Genomic DNA, 17,735 nt, shown 5'->3' with positions numbered 1-17,735 from the left:
TCTCCGGTCATGCTCCATTTGCCCCGATTCGGCTAAAACTGGCCAACTCAGCCGCCCAATCTCGACTTGGGTCCTGCTGTCGAAGGAACTCCGTCATTACGTCCAAAGAAACCATCGTCGGAGCCTGAGGAGTCGGCTCCGGTGGTTGCGGGTTCGGTTGATGCTCTTCCATTGTCGGCTGCGATTCTGGGGTTTCTTCTCTACGGTTTGAAGTAGGTTTCTCGCTGGTTATTTTCTTTGCCCATTTCTTCTTTCCCATGTCTTAATTCGGTGAATTTCTGGTGGTAATGCGGGTGTTGGCTTTTGTGGAGAGAATGGTGGAAATTTCTGGAGAGAGGGATGGAGGTAAGGGTTTGTTAAGTGAAATGGGAGAGACGGTTTGATTATGAGGGTGGAAAAGGCAGTTGAGGGTTTGTAACCGGCTGCAGGCATTTTCCAGGTCACGCCGATTCTTATGGGAGACGGTTGAGAGCTCTGCCCCCTGATTGGACGTCGTCTCTCTTTCTCTGCACACGCGCCTTCCTAGTCGCTGCCCCCCTGCAAAGCTGCAACAAACCCCCAAATTCAAACTTCGTCCCTTAATGATTTCCCCCTATATTTTCCTAGATTAGAAACAAAGTGAAATAAACACTTAAATAAAATTGAGAGTTTCACCAAATGGGTATGTTGGTGGTCAGTACGTACTCTCAATTAATATTTGAGGTCCGGAAAATATTTTTGGGTTTTCTTAAAATTAACTTGCATGCAACGGTTTAAATTAATTAACTACCACATATTTACCATATTTACATCTCCTTTAGGAAAATTGGAATTCTACTGTGCCTGCATATGTAAATCACACTAAAAGGAGCTAGCCTAGTGGAATTCCAATCCCTATCCTACCGGTCAGTATTAAACCTGAGTATGTGGTTGCAGTGGAATCTCATCCACCACAGCCACATCACTGTTGTCCCTAAATACTTTTAGCCTATGTCCATTAACGATAAAAGGTTCAGAGTTAGGAAGACTCCCTGAAATCTCCACTGCTCCATTAGAACGGAGTGCAATGATGACATAAGGCCCTGTCCACTTCGACTTGAGTTTTCCAGGCATGAGCTTCAATCTTGACTGGAAGAGTAGTACTTTCTGGCCAACATGGAGATCCTTGGTCCTCAGATTTCTGTCGTGCCATAATTTAGTTCTCTCTTTGTACCACATGGCTGAGTCGAACGACTCCAATCTAAGTCCCTCTAACTCCTGCAACTGCAGCTTTCTTTCCTCTTCACAGGCTGTAGCATCCACATTACTTGCTGTACTGCCCAGTATGCTCGGTGCTCAATTCCAACGGGTAAGTGGCACATCTTTCCAAAAACGATTCTTTATGACATTCCTATTGGAGTTTTATAGGCTGTCCGATATGCCCATAGAGCATCCTCTAACCTCATGCTCCAGTCCTTCCTAGAAGGGTTGACCGTTTTCTCCAGAATCTTCTTTATCTCTCGGTTAGAGATCTCCGCTTGACCGTTTGCTTGCGGGTGGTAGGGGCTAGATAACCTATGGTGCACACCGTACTTTTTCATTAAGGCTTCGATAGTGCGGTTACAGAAATGGGTTCCCTGATCGGATATGATGGCCCTTGGTACTCCAAACCGACTGAAAATGTTACACTTGAGAAACTTGGCTACCTCCTTCGCCTCACACGTACTTGTGGCCTTGGCTTCTACCCACTTGGAGACGTAGTCAATTGCAACTAAGATATACAAGTTCCCATACGACGAAGGAAAAGTGTCACGACCGCCCTTTAGGGTTAATAAATACGGGCGATCGTGATTAAAAGGAATTAATAAACAGACGAAGGGAACTAGGGTTTCAATAAAGAGTTTGACCAACAATTAATATTTAAATAAAAAAGGCCAAGAGGTTGACATTATCCAAATAATTAGGTTCAAAGCTAAATGAATGATGAGTAAAAACAATGTCTCAGCGGAAGCGTTCAAGAGAAAGAGTGACGTCATGTATGGAGACACAACGACACTCGTAGTTCACAACTAACCAAACAATACTTCAATTTTAGATTGCTCAACACCACCAATTGCTCGTCGCCGCTCAACCTGCACATAGGGAAAACACATGCAGGGCTGAGTACTATAAAATATACTCAGTGGGCTCTTGCCGGAAACATTTTCAATAAAAATATTATTTATCATGCCATACATAAGTATCCATCGGGGTTTAGCTTTAGAAAGGCCCGAGGCACTCAAAATCATTTCCCATTGTAAAAGTCGACTGATCAGTCATTTTCCCATAGACGTTCGCCATATCTGCCAATACATGACTTGGAATGTGGCCACAGACCAAGCCACTAGACCGGCCAGCCCGTACGCTAGCACACGATCTACCATAGGTGTACACTAATCCAAGTAGGGTTTGCGGCCCTACGAGGACCCGAATTCGATTTATATAATAATGGCATAAAGCCACATCAGATAGGCACGCTAAAAATCAAATCACGGCATGATAAATACAGTTTCATTCTCATCGATAAAATATTTAGGACGTTGTCCGTATTTAAAAGAAAGCCCACCTCGACTGCTTAATTCACAAGCACTTTCTTCCCCTTAGTATCACGTTTCACTTGCGATGATTCACCTTTAACATTTAGATAATACATAAATCAACACACTTTTCCAATAAATAAAAAAAAATGCATGCATCCTAAGCGAAGTTATTTTCTCGGTCAAGATTATGATTTTTTCCCAATTAGAAACTTGGTTGTTTCGATTAATTTCGGTCGCCCAAAACGTCGCGCCGACAACGGCGGCCGCTCACGTCCCCCAACAGATCTTGCGAAGAGATAAAACGATCCACTAGAATTTAATTAGCTCCATTCCTTTCCCCAAATACTTGAAATCCCCGTAGGCCCAAAACAAAATAATTAAAGACCCCAAGTCTTTATTTAAAAACAAGAAATTTAAAAAAAAAAAAAAAACATTTTTATATTCCTATTTCAAAACAACACGTGCACCCTCCACTTCACTTTATTTACACCTAAAAACTCCCATTCCCAGATTTATTTACACCTACCGTTTCCTTTCTCCTCCGTCGCATTTCTTCAAGAACACTCAAATTGAACTCAATCATACAGAAATTTATCGGCCCTCTCAAAAATCAAAACACAAAAATTGATCAAAAATCAAAACACAAAAACTGAACAGAAATTAGAGCTCCCTCCCTCAAGCTCTTGTCGGCCCCATTCTCTCACAAAACATCGAAAATGAGATTCCCAAAATTAAATCATGTCTCGCTATGAAATCTCTAATCCCGTCGGCGTCATACCTCCTCGGTTTTTCTCTCTCTGTCACGCAGCACCTCGGCTCCAATTCATCGCCCGCACACACCGCCGTAGTCCCTGAAACTAGCCCCGAAACGACACCACGCAGCCACAAAACCAACCCGAACACCCAAGGTAAGTTTTACGAATTTCAGTTCAGTTTCGTTTCTGTGTCCAAATCGAAATCCAACTTTTTTTTGCGTTTTAAGTTTGTAAGATTAGAGGGGAGTTCTATTGGTGGTGTATGATGATATGTTGTAAAACAATTGCTAAAATTTCATGCTTTAGAATTGAGTAAAAATTTATACCTCTGTGAGTAGGACTTGATTGTGGAGTTTACAAGGCTGAAAAAGGAGGTTCTTGAAGCTGAAGAATTTCATTTCTGTTGATAGCAATTGCTGATGTTAGGTTCTGAAATAGGAGCAATTTAAATACAAATTGATAGAGAAATTGTTACCACAGTTAGGACTGAATTAAGAATTCGGCACCCTTCGAAGCCTTCGAAGTCTGCCGTGAGAAAAAAAAATGGTTGGTGAAAACGTATGTTATAGAGATGAGAAGATTTGGTTTCGGTGTGGGAGAGATTTAAGGAGTGGGGAGAGAATCATGGGAGAGAGGGGAGAAACGGTTTTGAGTCATGGGAAATAGGAGGAAATTCGAATTTCCATCCCCCTTTTTTTATGTGATTTTAATTTAATTTGGATTTATTTGTATTTTATTTGCAGATTACGGAGGAGAAAAATCTCATTACGGAGGAGGAAAATCTCTACAGAAACTTTAATTAAAACCTGAATTAATGCAGCTTAGTGACCAAGTCAACATGTCGAAATTAATTAGATTAGTTTAATTCAAGGTCCTTTGTATTTTATTTAAATTGTGCACTCCACAATTTATTTGTCACGGACTGAATTTTTATATTATTTATTCAATTTATTCGATCCAACTCGCGGATTGAGTCCAATAAATATTCCTCACGGAAAGGAATTATTTAAATTCGCATTGTGATTTACTTCACAATTTCTAGCTCTAATAATAAATTTTCAATTATTCACAAACATTTAATTTCACCCCACATCAATTATTCAAAGCAGTCACATCACAATTTCAACAAAACTGATTCAGTCAAAATTCCAACTCAAAATTAGGTGATGAAAAGTATCCAACAACAATTCCACTTGACAATTAATCCACGGACTTCGCAGCATTAAAAGCATTAAATGCAAGTGCTTTAGGGTTCGAAAATTAGGGTTCAAAAAGTGGGGTGTTACAAAAAGGCCCCATGAAATCCATCCCCCATATGTCGAACAACTCACAAACAATGATCGAGACTTGTGGCATTTCATCTCGTGCTGATATTCCACCGGTCAGTTGACAACGCTCACAACTTCTACAAAACTCGTAGGCATCTTTGTTGAGGGTTGGCCAATAAAATCCGCTATCCAGAATCTTTCTTGCCATTTTCTTGGGACCGAAGTGTCCTCCACATGCCAAAGAGTGGCAATGTGTCAATACGTCTCTCTGCTCTCAGTCAGGAACGCACCTTCGTATCACTTGATCTGCTCCTACCCTCCAGAGATACGGGTCATTCCAAAAGTAGTATTTTGCCTCACTCTTGATCTTCATTCTTTGAGCCTTAGTGACGTTCGGAACTTCTGGAAGCTCTCCTCCAAACTAAGTAGTTGGCTAGGTCCGCATACCATGGCTCCTGCCCTACTTTTTCCTTTCCTTTCTCTGTCACATCCTGGCCAGTAAGCTTCATCACTTCTTCCCAGTCAATTTTTCTGGCGGCGAAAATCACTTCACACAAGTGCTATTCCGGGAATTGATCTCACACCTCCTCGCTATTCCCATCCTGCATTATCCTGCTCAAATGATCCACAACTTTATTCTCAACCCCTTTCTTGTCTTCCACCTCCCAATCGAACTCTTGCAACAGGAGTACCCATCGGATCAAGCGGAGTTTTGATTCTTTCTTGGAAATCAGGTACTTAATGGCCGCATGGTCAGTATACACGATGACCTTGGATCCCAACAAGTACTGCCGAAACTTCTCGAATGAATATACCACGACTAGCATCTCCTTCTCCGTGGTATCATAATTCCTTTGAGCTTGATTCAATGTCTTTGATGCATAAAAGATCACATACCTTTTTCCCTCGATCTTCTGACCCAGCACAGCTCCCACCGCGTAATCGCTGGCATCACACATCACTTCGAACGGATGATCCCAGTCAGGAGCCCGAATAATTGGTGCAGATACCAGCTTCTCTTTGAAGAGGTTGAAAGCAGTCTTGCACTGTTCATCAAAATTGAATTCCACTTCGTTTTGAAGAAGTCTGGTAAGGGGCTGGGCGATTTTAGGGAAGTCTTTTATAAATCGTCGATAAAATCCTGCATGCCCCAGAAACCCCTTATCCCCTTCTGGTCAGTAGGGAAAGGCAGTTTGGAAATGACGACCACCTTGTCTTGATCCACCTGGATACCTCTCTCTGACACCACGTGTCCTAGGACGATCCCTTCCGTGACCATAAAATGACACTTCTCAAAATTCAAGACTAGGCTCTTCGCTTGACACATCTCAAAGACTATATCCAAATGATGAAGGCATGAGTCAAAAGAGTCCCCGTAGACTGTGAAGTCTTCCATGAATATCTCTATGCACTCCTCAATTAGATCGGAGAATATGCTCATCATGCATCTGTGAAATGTTCCCGGAGCGTTGCAAAGACCGAACGGCATGCGTCTGTACGCATAGGTTCCAAATGGGCAGGTGAAGGTAGTTTTATCCTGGTCTTCAGGGTCCACGTAGATATGAAAATACCCGCTGTACCCATCCAAAAAACAAAAGTACTTCTTCCCAGCCAGTCGCTCCAACATCTGATCGATGAACGGTAGGGAACGGTAGGGGGAAGTGGTCTTTCCTGGTTGCGGCGTTCAGCTCATTCCTCTCATTTTGAACCACCTGAATCCCGGACTTCTTGGGAACCATGTGTACAGGGCTGACCCACTCGCTATTGGGCACCGAGTAGATAATCCCCAATGACAGCAACTTTAAGATTTCCTTTAATATTTCCTCCCGCATGTTGGGATTCACCTTCCTCTGCGAGTCACGATGTGCTTTCGCCCCCTCTTCTAGCCTAATATTATGCATGCAGACGTCGGGGCTTATTCCCACCAAATCTGTAAGGCTCCATCCAATTGCTTTTTTGTTCCTGCCTAGGACGGTCAGTAGCCTTGCTTCTTGTTCTTTCGTCAGGCTGCTGCTAATGATCACCGGGTACGAGTTTTCGTCCCCTAGGAAGGCATACTTCAGATTCGGCGGCAGCTTCTTCAATTCAACTTGTTGGGTAAGTATGTCAGCCAGCAAAATGCTTCTTGTAGCATCCCCCTCATTTTCCAACTCTTCATCTGAAACTTCATCTGTACTGACTGGTAGCTGAGCCCCTGCGGCTCCAATAAATTCCGATTTCTGGCAAAAATCCTTAATTGTTCCTTCTATCTCTTCGTCAGTTAACCCTTGGCTACTGATCAGATCGCACCATGCAGCCGCTTCCACATCAGTCTGCCTATATACATCTAAAGCTTGGAGTTTCTCCTGCAATAATTCAGTCTCAAGAAAATCTTGGACTAAGAGGTCAATTACATCAACATAGCATAGATTTTCAGAATCGATAGGCTTTTTCATGGCCTCATTGATATCAAAGGTAAACTTCTCTCCATGAAAATCAATGCAAATTGTTCCCTCAGCCATATCTACAATCGTCTTGGCTGTCCTAAGAAATGGCCTTCCTAACAATATACCGCTTGACTCCCTAGCTTCAGACTCACCCATCTTGATCACGTAAAAGTCAGCAGGATAAGTAAAATCATGTACTCTCACCAACACATTTTCTAATACACCCTCAGGACTTATGCATGATCTATCAGCCAGTTGGATCAACACCCTAGTGTTTGACAACGTCACTCCCTTCAGCCGGTTATAGATTGACAAAGGCATAACATTAATAGAAGCTCCCAGGTTACACATTGCATGCTCGACTTTTACATCTCCTATAGTTATAGGCAAAGTAAACATACCTGGATCGACTCTCTTGGGTGGTAGCTTTCCTGCACAATTGCTGATGCTATCCCTTCCACCATGATCTTTCCCCCCTCCTGGGCTTTCCCGGCTATGAACTCTTTAATGAATTTCCCAAGTGGGGGTAGCTTCACGGCCTAGAGGAATGGTATGGTAACATCCAGCTTCCTGAAAATCGGCATATAATCCACTGGGTTCTCTTTCTTCCTTTTGGTCACGAAACGGTAAGGGAACGGTTTCTTTCCTTTCTCCTCTTCAACCAGTCCTTCAACAGCCTTTCCGGAGTTTTCCTTGGGTACATTCTGGGCTGGAGTCTCGTCGGTCCCTTTTCCTTAGGCGAGTCCACCTTGGGCTGCATGCCTCCGGTTTCACCGTTTCTCGCTGGTTCCTCATCCAAGAAAAATGGATCCTGTATTTGGGGTAGAGGTCTGCGTAGCTCTTCTTCCGAGACAACGTTTCTCAGCACCTTCGTCCCACTAGGTTCTCCACTGGACTTCTTCGGTTGGGGTCCTTCATAGGTTGTACCGGACCGTAATGTGACCTTGCTCACGTTTGCCTTTTCAGGTACATGGACTGTAGATGGGAGTTTCCTGGAATTCCCTTTCATTTCACCCATCGAACTGGCCAGCTGGGCCAACTGCCTATTCATCATATCAATATTCGCCTTATGTTCCTTCTGGGCACTCTGCATCCCCTGCACCACTTCATTGTTGGATTGCAATTCACCCTTGATACTCTGCTGTGAAGCGAGCAGTTCTCCCATCATGTCCTCCATAGATCGTCTTGACCTGTTAGGATATTGGGACTGATTTGGCCCTTGGTGCTGGTTATACTGGGGGTTCTGGTTGGGCTGGAAATTTTGGAAGTTTTGCTGGTTCTGGTTATGTGTGTAATGGTTATACTGGCCATGAGTGTTGTACTGGTCTTGGTGATATTGATTTTGGTTTTGGTTTTGATACTGGGCCTGGTTTTGGAACTGGTTCTGGTTCTGCTTATGTTGGGAACCTTGATTAGGCTGATTCGGGTAATGTTAGAAGTTTCTCTGGTGGGGTGGTACATAGACAGGGTTTGGGTTCTGGTTTTGTGGGGGTTGGTTTTGAGGTTGTTGACTGTGGGGTTGTTGGTTTCTTCCTGACCAGTTGAACTGGTTGTTGGGATTTTCTGGGCCACGGTTGAAATTTTGGTTTGAGTGAGGGTGGTATTGATTCTGACCTGGACCTTGGTTTTGATTTTGGTCCCCATCTCCCCATCGAAAATTCGGATGGTCCCTCCATGGTGCGTCCCGTTGTCTCCCCTGGATCCAATGCCCACTAGAATTGTAGTACCCGGCAGCATTGACTTGCTCCATATTCTCGAAGTTATTAGGCTGATCATAGTTCGGTCCTTGGTTTCCCTGTTCCGCACCCTTGTAGTTCCCAGCTGGGGAAGTTGGTGGTGCGTTCTTCTCGATCGCGCTCAGGAGTGTCTTCTTCAATTCGTCCATCTTCAAATCCATCTTCTGCTCTATCTTATGCTCCTGGTCAGTAGACAAGGCACTTGCAATCCTTTCTCTGCTGTAACCATCTCTTGAATTGTCGTACTCCTTCTTTGCACTCAAGAGTTTCCCTAGGACCCTCTTAGCTTCACTGACCCTTAACTGCGTGAAACTTCCTCCTGACGAGGAGTTTGCCAGATCCTTTGTCTCCTTGTTCATCCCCTCATAAAAGGTGTGATGTATTTCTATATCCGCCATACGATGGTTCGGACATGCATCCAAAAGGCTCATATACTTTGCCCAATAATCACTCAAGGGTTCATCGTAACCTTGCTTCACACTGGTTATCTCTCTCTTCAGTGCACTCGTCTTAGATGACGGAAAAAATTCGCCTAAAAAGGCTGACTTGAAATCTGTCCAACTCTCAATGGAATTGGGGGGCAATCGCGTGAACCAGGTGTTAGCCTCCCCTTTTAGAACGAACGGAAAAGCCTTCAATCTGTAGTCATCCTCTGTCGCCCCTGTTGGCCATCTCTGTGCCCTACAAATCTTACATAACTCATGAAGGAATTCGTAGGGGCCTTCATAGCTTTTCCCGCAGTACTTGGGCAGAATAGCAATAACATGGGGCTTCACATCACCAGCTGTCTGCCCCGGGGTGACTACTATAGCTTGTGGTGGTTCTCCTTCAGTATGCGCGTTCAGCGTCCCGATCTCTGGATCATCATCTCATTGGGCAGCCATTCTCCTTGGGTTACCCTCCAACTGTAGCACCTGTTCTGGTGTTTCTCCTTCTATGGTGGCTTGCTCTTTGTCACTACTCGTGCCTAGGTCAGACAGGGCCGTCGACAGGCCAAAGCGAGTGGTCACAAGTATAGTCCCTCGTTGGAGTATTTTCGGTCTCCAATGGTCAGGAGCCGAGCTGCTTCTCATAAACTGAAAGAAAAAGAAAGGGAAAAAGTTATGAACAATATATACGCCAAAGTATCACACACAATAACAGTTAATAACGACATTCATCCCCGGCAAAGGCGCCATTTGAAAGAGCAGGTTTGTGCAGGTGTCGCGTCAAGCAAGGGATGTATCCTACTGATCAGGATAGAAAATCCCAGCTAATTAGCTATCAATAATTCCTCAACCCATTTCTACTGACTAGTATAATGGATGTAAGGGTCGAATCCCACAGAGATGAATGCGCTTTGGTAATTGAGGTGATATTCTGGAAGGGTTGGTTAGCTACCACGCTTTGAGTTGAGATTCTAACTAGGCAAGAATTTAAGATGGTACTCTACTGACTAGGAGGGGTGAATGATGATTGATAAGAGGCTGTGTACGTGAGAGTGGGGGACATTATGTTTCAGAAATTATGTGGGAGGTACGTTGTCCACCGGCGATTGGGGGACCCCCTCCCTACTCCCCCTCGCAGCGACAGGCGACCCATGCATTTGGGGCATCATCCCCGGCATTTGAGGCATCGCAGCAGACATCGGCGTACTCCCGCCGATGGGAAAATGGGGCGCCAGTGACTCGCTCGAGGCGGGGGAATCGCTCTCGTTGTGCTCCATTGTTGATTCGAAAGAAAAGTATTTTTTAGAGAGAGAGAGATACTTGTTTATACAAGTGGTGCAAATGAAATGAAGTTCAACAGGATTTATATATAGGAACCGGAAAAAAAACATTTAATGAAAAAAACAAAATTCCGCGGGCGTCAATGCAATGGAGGACGTCCACACGGAATTCCGTGGAACACCACGAAACTTCGAGTTCCTTAGCGGAATTCCGTATCCGTGCCTGGGACGCGCAATGGCGGACGTCCGCCATGGAATTCCCGCACGCCGGTGGGAATTCCGCGTGGACGTCCGCCATTGTTGATGCTCTAAGGGGTCATTTAATTGCGAGAATTATTGTGTTTAATTAATCTAACTAAGAGTTTAATCCAATCGAGGCATTTAATTCTCACTGAAATTAAAGTATTATTTGGACTTCAAATTCGACAAAGTGTATACAGAATCTTTCTCAAAAAAGAAAGAAAAACGAACAATTCATTTCTTGTTAATATCATGAATTTAGGGAACTACTCGGTATCTTTAGTAAACTACAAAATTGGTTATTAAAAGGAATTTTGACTCCAAAAATAAAAAACTCTCTCTTAAATTTGGCATTTTAAACTTTGAAATTGGTTTTTGAAACTACAATTTGGCATTTTTAACTTTGAAATTGGTTTTTAAACTACTAGCTATATTAGAAATGAGTCACTCACCCTTAAAAGGCCTTATAAGGGGAGGGTTATCCACACTTATATAGAGAAGCTAGGATATCACCGAGTCGATATGGGACAAGATTTAAGAGTTTTTAACACGCCCCTCACGTGTGGGCTGGAATAACACATCGGAGTTCCATCACGTGGGTAGGCAGAGAGAAGAGATAAAGAGATAAAATCCATATGGTATCAGAGCAGGCTCAAGTCGATGATGGAGTTTATCTCTTTATCTCTTCTCTCTGACTACCCACGTGATGGGAGTCCGATGTGTCATTCCAGCCCAAACGTGAGGGGGCGTGTCACGATTTCCCCGTCTTTACTATCCTTAGTAAGGGCGGTCGTGACATTTTTTTAATTTCTGTCATTTATTTCTCGCCATGAATTTCTTTGCCGGAAGATCGGCGACTGCTTTTGTGTTTGAACCTTATTTCTGTGGTTATGGCAATTTCTATTTTCTATTTTACTTTGATTTCTGATGTTTGATGTAGGTTTTACTGATTTAGGATGCTTTTCGCAATTGACTGTTGAATTGGAGTTGAGATTGGTTGAATCTGAGTTTGTTTGTTGAGGAATTGTTTGAATCGGAGTTGAAGGAGATGAATCTGAATGTTGTTGAGTTTGGATCGGTTGGATCTGGAGTAGATTGTGGTTTCGAGAGATGAATCTGATACATACTTGTTGGATCTGCATGACTATGTCTGTTGCTTTCGATTTACTTGACCTGGTAGCTTAGATCTGATAGTTTTCTGTTTAATCATAATGTCTGAAATCTGATCCATGTTTACTCTGCTTTTGATGCTCTGTTTTGTTCACGTTCATGTTTATTTGCTGAAGAAGATGAAGATCGTTGGTAGTTAGACCCAAATCCGTTGTTTGTTTGCTTTTTGCAACTTTTCTGTTGCTAGCTAATTCGGGAAATCTGTTATGTTGTTTTTTCTTGCTTTGTTGTCTCACTGTTTTAGGAAACTTTTTTACTTGATCCAGTAGTTTGATAAACCCTCTGCAGTCAATTTCAAGTTTCGAATCATGAATGCGTTTGTGTTTCTTTGTTCTTAGGTCTAGTACTTAAAGCGCTTTTAATTCTTATGACCCAATAGTTTAAAATTCTTGACCCACTTGTTGGGTGGTAGCAGCCAACCCCTCCCAAAACCCTCCAAATGAGAGAGTAATCGGACCCACGAGGAAAACCCCTGGGTTTGACACTCAGAAGCTTGGGAGCTCATCACCCACAAGCGTGGTGGGAACTTCAAGACAAGCCTCTCAAAGGGAGTCCACATCACCAACCACCTCCTCCGCTTTGCCCAGGTCTTTATCGGATATAACCTCATGGGTCAGGTAAGCTCCACCATCACTACACCAGAACTCTACTTCACATGGTGTATGCTGAAGGGTGTGAAAGTCCACCTCGAATACTTGCTGGCCCAAGCTTGCCACTTGATGACTACCCACACATCCCGCCACCTCTACACTTGTCACCTCCTTGGCGCCTACCTCCAGAGTAATGTAATTATGAAGATAGCGAAATCGGTGCCTACCCTTGGAATGTACGATCCTCCAGAGCAGTTCAACCTCGACTTTTTCTTCAACAAGGGTCTTCTGCACATGGTGGATGGAGGGGTCTTCTTTTATGAAGTGGGGAAGATCGAGGCGACTGTGAAAATAGAAGGCGGTAGAGTGACAAATGCTGCGACGGTGGAATGGCGAAGGAGATGGGGGATGTTAGGAGCGAGATCAGAGAAATCAGGGGTGGAATGGGCATGAAAACATCTGTCGTACTGGGACTGAAGGAATCACTAGAGGTGCATACAGAGAAGATGACTGAGGCCCTTACCCTGATGATGCGGATGGTTGCCTCAGTCAAACAGAGGAATTCGCAGGCCCAACAGTTTATTCCTCCTGGGTCCAGTGGAGAGATCAGACCCTCAGCCCCCAGGAAAACCCTCCAGTAAGCAAGCGCCAGTTAATCCTACTGCTACCCCATCTAAGAAGAGAAAGGAGAGAACTACCAAGCCCACAACAACCGTGTCAGTGAACAAACCCATACCGAAGCCAGCAGTGAATGAAGCAGAGGAACCCACACCATCGATTCCTAAGAAAGTGAAGACCGCCCGTCCGAAGCAAGTGTCCCAGAATCCTGGCTCCCAAGGGAGCCAGAAACAGAATTCAACCCCCAGTGACCAAGTAATTTTACATTTGAGTTTTTATTTTCTTTTATTGAGTGTCTATGTCTGCATGTTTGCCGTGTCTTTGTATATGTGTTTTGTGTGCTTCTCCCACTTAGCCCAATCCTTGGTCTAAGTGTGAGAAGTTTATGTTAATATGGCATGTGTTGGTATTTGTTGTTTTCTGCGCTCTGTTGGTTTTATTGTTTTGTGTTCTCACCCACTTAGCCCAATTCTCGGTCTAAGTGTGAGAAGATTATGTTACCTGTGTTTAAGTTGGTCTCTGTTGTTCATGTGTTCACCAACTGCCATGTTTCGATTTCATCAGGACTGCTTAGGGACAAGCATGAGGGAAGTGGGAGGGGGAGAGCAGTTAGTGCAATTAGTGTCGAGCATGTATATATTTTGCCAGGTCTAGGAGTCAGTTTTTTTTAGGATTTTTGTGTTAAGTATAAACTGGCGAAATAGAAGGCAAGATTCCCTTAGTGAGAGTAATTGAAGAGATGATACATGTCAATTTTGAGACCTCTTTCCTTAATAAATCAAAATCAGTTTGAGTGAAGTAAGAACGATAGAAAGGACTTAATTTGATCTTGTTGTGAAACCCTTTATAAAGTGAGTTAAAAGCTTAAGAGTAGAACACTTTCTACTAAAAAAAAGAGAGGCTGCCACTTGATGCTTAGGGAGAAATGACATAGGGGTGTAAGGACTAAAGGCAATAGGAGAAACCAGTTGAGCTTATTTCTTTCGAACTTGCTGGACCAGCCTCATTGTAAGGGCACCCCTTAGTTAGCAAAGTTGAACCTTTGTGGTATTGACCTTCCTGTTGAAACCTCATCTTGCATACCATGTGAACAAGAGGGCAGGAGTGGGGCAGCTCCCGAAATTGGGGTAGGGAATAGGTTGTGAACAAGGGAATAGTAGGAAGTAGAAAAGGAAATGGGCAGGAAAATTCTGTAACCTGACCCGAAAAAAAAAGAAAAGAAAAATGGGCAGGAAAAGTTGTAACCTGACCTAAGAAAAAAAGGGAAAAAGTGTTAGGAAAATTTCAGGGTAGGAAAATTTTATAACCTGACCCGATAGATGAAAGGGATAGAGGAATAAGGCCAAAATGGCCAGGGAACAGCTCCAAGTTGGGAAGTTTAGATTGTAACAAGGGAGGTTATTTCCATCTTTTTGTCCCTGAGTTCACATGTCCTTCATATGCTTTAACTTCCAAATTCAGAATTTAGACCCCTTAGGATTCCCACCTACTTACACAACAATCCCCTAGCCCCGTTACAACCAAATGCAAAGACCTTAAGGAACTTTACCTGTGTCAATAGAACAAGGCATCAGTGGTATGACAAAAATAAATGAGTGAATGGTCCTAACGTTTCTGGTGATGAATGAGTGACCAAGTGAATCCAACAACTTAGTGAAAATAGAGGATGTCTTGACGAACTGACAAACTGTCCCGATGGAAGAAGGGAGGGGGAGGAATCTGAGACTGTAGACGATTGGATTGACCTTAAACTTGTGGGGACGACTGCTAGAACTTGAACCACTTTATACAACTGTGTTTGTTTCTGTTTTCTGTGTCTTGTTTGTTCTTGTGTGTCTGTTCTGTTTTCATGTCAAAGTGTTTTTGCGTCTAGGTCTAGGAGTTTAAGTCTTTTCTTTTTCCATAGAGTGTCGGGGGCAGTCATTTCAGACCAGGTAATACATTTCTGTAACCGAACCATGGAGGCCCTTAAGAAAAAATACGGAGTACACCACCGACTTTCTACTCCGTATCACCCACAAAGCAACGAGCAGGCAGAAGTTTCCAGCCGGGAGATAAAAAGTATTCAGGAAAAAACAGTTAACCCGTTGAGGAAAGTTTGGAGCAGACGGTTGGATGATGCACTCTGGGCCTACCAGACTGCGTTTAAAACTCCCATTGGAATGTCGCCCTACAGGCTAGTTTTTGGCAAGATGTGCTATCTCCCGGTCGGTGTAGAACATAAGGCGTACTGGGCAGTCAGGGAGATGAATATGAAGCCCCAGACCTGTGAGGAGGAGAGGAAGCTCCAACTGCAAGAGCTGGAGGAATTCAGGCTTGAGTCATAAGATGCTGCGGTGTGGTAGAAGGAAATAACCAAGTTGTGGCACGACATAAACCTCCGGGTCAAGGAGTTGCAGGTTGGTTAGAAAGTGCTCCTGTTCTTATCACGGTTAAAGCTGATGCCCGGAAAGCTGAAGTCTAAGTGGATCGGACCCTACACGATCGTTGGCCTCAGAGCAAACGGAGACGTGGAAATTCAGGGAAGCGCTTCTAACTCTATCCCTTTCCTAGTTAATGGTCACAGAGTTAAGGTGTTTAGGGATAGTTCAGAGCTGTGTGTGGTGGAAGAAATTCCACTACGCATGCTCCCCACTATCGCCTAACTGGTCAGATTGTTCAGGTATTCTACGGGAATTCTTGGGTCAGGTAGATAGGCATGAAGTTTTGAATCTGAGGACTAAACCAGGGTATTCCCAAGAATACTCAAACACTTTTTGTAAATATGTGAATATGTTTCTTGAATCTAAAAAAATCCAAACACCAAGCGACCCCGGGAAACCAATTGATATTGAAAATGTTTCTGATTTAAATCCCCTTGACCGGGGAGTTTGGTGTCTCATTTTTTTTGTCTAATTTTCTTAAGTGTTGTTTTGTGAAAGGGAACTTGAAAACATCGGTTATGTGAGGGGGAGAAATTTTTGGGCAAAATAGGGGGGGAAGTTTCAGATTTTGAAATTCAAAATTCAAACCTCTAAGGAGGAGGCGTACGGTTGCTTGCATCATCATGCAACCGTTCCTCTCCCCTTTCCTTTTATTTTTATTTTTATTCCTTATTTCCTTATTTTATTTTGCTTTCCTTCTTTTAAAATTTCCTAAAATAAGTTCCCCCACCTTATTAAAATTTCTTCCTCACAATTATTTTCTCTCACAACTCGCACATTTAATTTTCGAAAACCCTAACCTCACCAAGGAAATAACCAAGTTGTTGCACGACAAAAACCTCCAGGTCAAGGAGTTGCAGGTTAGTTAGAAAGTGCTCCTGTTCCAATCACGGTTAAAGCTGATGCCCGGAAAGCTGAAGTCTAAGTGGATCGGACCCTACACGATCGTTGGCCTCAGAGCAAACGGAGCTGTGGAAATTCAAGGAAGCGCTTCTAACTCTATCCCTTTCCTTGTTAATGGTCACAGAGTTAAGGTGTTTAGGGATAGTTCAGAGCTGTGTGTGGTGGAAGAAATTCCACTACGCATGCTCCCTACTATCGCCTAACTGGTCAAATTGTTCAGGTATTCTTCGGGAATTCTTGGGTCAGGTAGTTAGGCATGAAGTTTTGAATCTGAGGACTAAACCAGGGTCTTCCCAAGAATACTTAAACACTTTTTGTAAATATGTGAATATGTTTCTTGAATCTAAAAAAATCCAAACACCAAGCGACCCCGGGAAACCAATTGATATTGAAAATATTTCTGATTTAAATCCCCTTGACCGGGGAGTTTGGTGTCTCATTTTTTTGTCTAATTTTCTTAAGTGTTGTTTTGTGAAAGGAAACTTGAAAACATCGGTTATGTAAGGGGGAGAAATTTTCGAGCAAAATAGGGGGGTTAGTTTCAGATTTTGAAATACAAAATTCAAACCTCTAAGGAGGAGGCGTACGGTTGCTTGCATCATCATGCAACCGTCCCTCTCCCCTTTCCTTTTATTTTTATTTTTTATTCCTTATTTCCTTATTTTATTTTGCTTTCCTTCTTTTAAAATTTCCTATAATAAGTTCCCACACCTTATTAAAACTTCTCCCTCACAATTATTTTCTCTCACAACTCGCACATTTAATTTTCGAAAACCCTAACCTCACCAAGGAATAACCAAGTTGTGGCACGACAAAAACCTCCGGGTCAAGGAGTTGCAGGTTGGTTAGAAAGTGCTCCTGTTCCAATCACGGTTGAAGCTGATGCCCGGAAAGCTGAAGTTTAAGTGGACCGAACCCTACACGATCGTTGGCGTCAGAGCAAATGGAGCTGTGGAAATTCAGGGAAGCGCTTCTAACTCTATCCCTTTCCTTGTTAATGGTCACAGAGTTAAGGGGTTTAGGGATAGTTCAGAGCTGTGTGTGGTGGAAGAAATTCCACTACGCATGCTCCCCACTATCGCCTAACTGGTCAGATTGTTCATGTATTCTTCGGGAATTCTTGGGTCAGGTAGATAGGCATGAAGTTTTGAATCTGAGGACTAAACCAGGGTATTCCCAAGAATACTTAAACACTTTTTGTAAATATGTGAATATGTTTCTTGAATCGAAAAAAATCCAAACACAAACCGACCCCGGGAAACCAATTGATATTGAAAATGATTATAATTTAAATCCCCTTGACCGGGGAGTTTGGTGTCTCATTTTTTAGTCTAATTTTCTTAAGTGTTGTTTTGTGAAAG

The 17,735-nt window shown here is 43.2% G+C and overlaps 1 protein-coding gene and 2 long non-coding RNA genes across 3 annotated transcripts; 2 read left to right on the top strand and 1 right to left on the bottom strand.

The window, feature by feature from the left end:
- Positions 1-2,030: 2,030 nt before the first annotated feature.
- Positions 2,031-3,990, bottom strand: LOC121799678. Its single transcript, XR_006050353.1, has 4 exons — positions 3,768-3,990; positions 3,619-3,692; positions 2,564-2,628; positions 2,031-2,090 (listed from the first exon to the last, which is right to left on the bottom strand). It is a non-coding gene; the product is annotated as an uncharacterized LOC121799678 (long non-coding RNA).
- On the top strand, positions 3,026-4,253 carry LOC121799679. Its single transcript, XR_006050354.1, has 2 exons — positions 3,026-3,445; positions 4,036-4,253. It is a non-coding gene; the product is annotated as an uncharacterized LOC121799679 (long non-coding RNA).
- Positions 4,254-15,006: 10,753 nt separating this feature from the next.
- On the top strand, positions 15,007-15,375 carry LOC121800930. The gene has a single exon (XM_042200418.1). The coding sequence runs from the start codon at positions 15,007-15,009 to the stop codon at positions 15,373-15,375; it is 369 nt and encodes a 122-aa protein (XP_042056352.1).
- Positions 15,376-17,735: the final 2,360 nt, after the last annotated feature.

The sequence above is a fragment of the Salvia splendens genome, chromosome 4, assembly GCF_004379255.2.
Source record: "Salvia splendens isolate huo1 chromosome 4, SspV2, whole genome shotgun sequence".
NCBI lineage: Eukaryota > Viridiplantae > Streptophyta > Magnoliopsida > Lamiales > Lamiaceae > Salvia > Salvia splendens.
The sequence above is the reverse complement of the archived record's forward strand: the minus strand, read 5'-3'. Positions and strand labels throughout refer to the sequence as shown.

Bases quoted from the DNA above. Each gene is read 5' to 3' on its own strand.
- LOC121800930 (XM_042200418.1), top strand. From the start codon at position 15,007: ATGGAGGCCCTTAAGAAAAAATACGGAGTACACCACCGACTTTCTACT.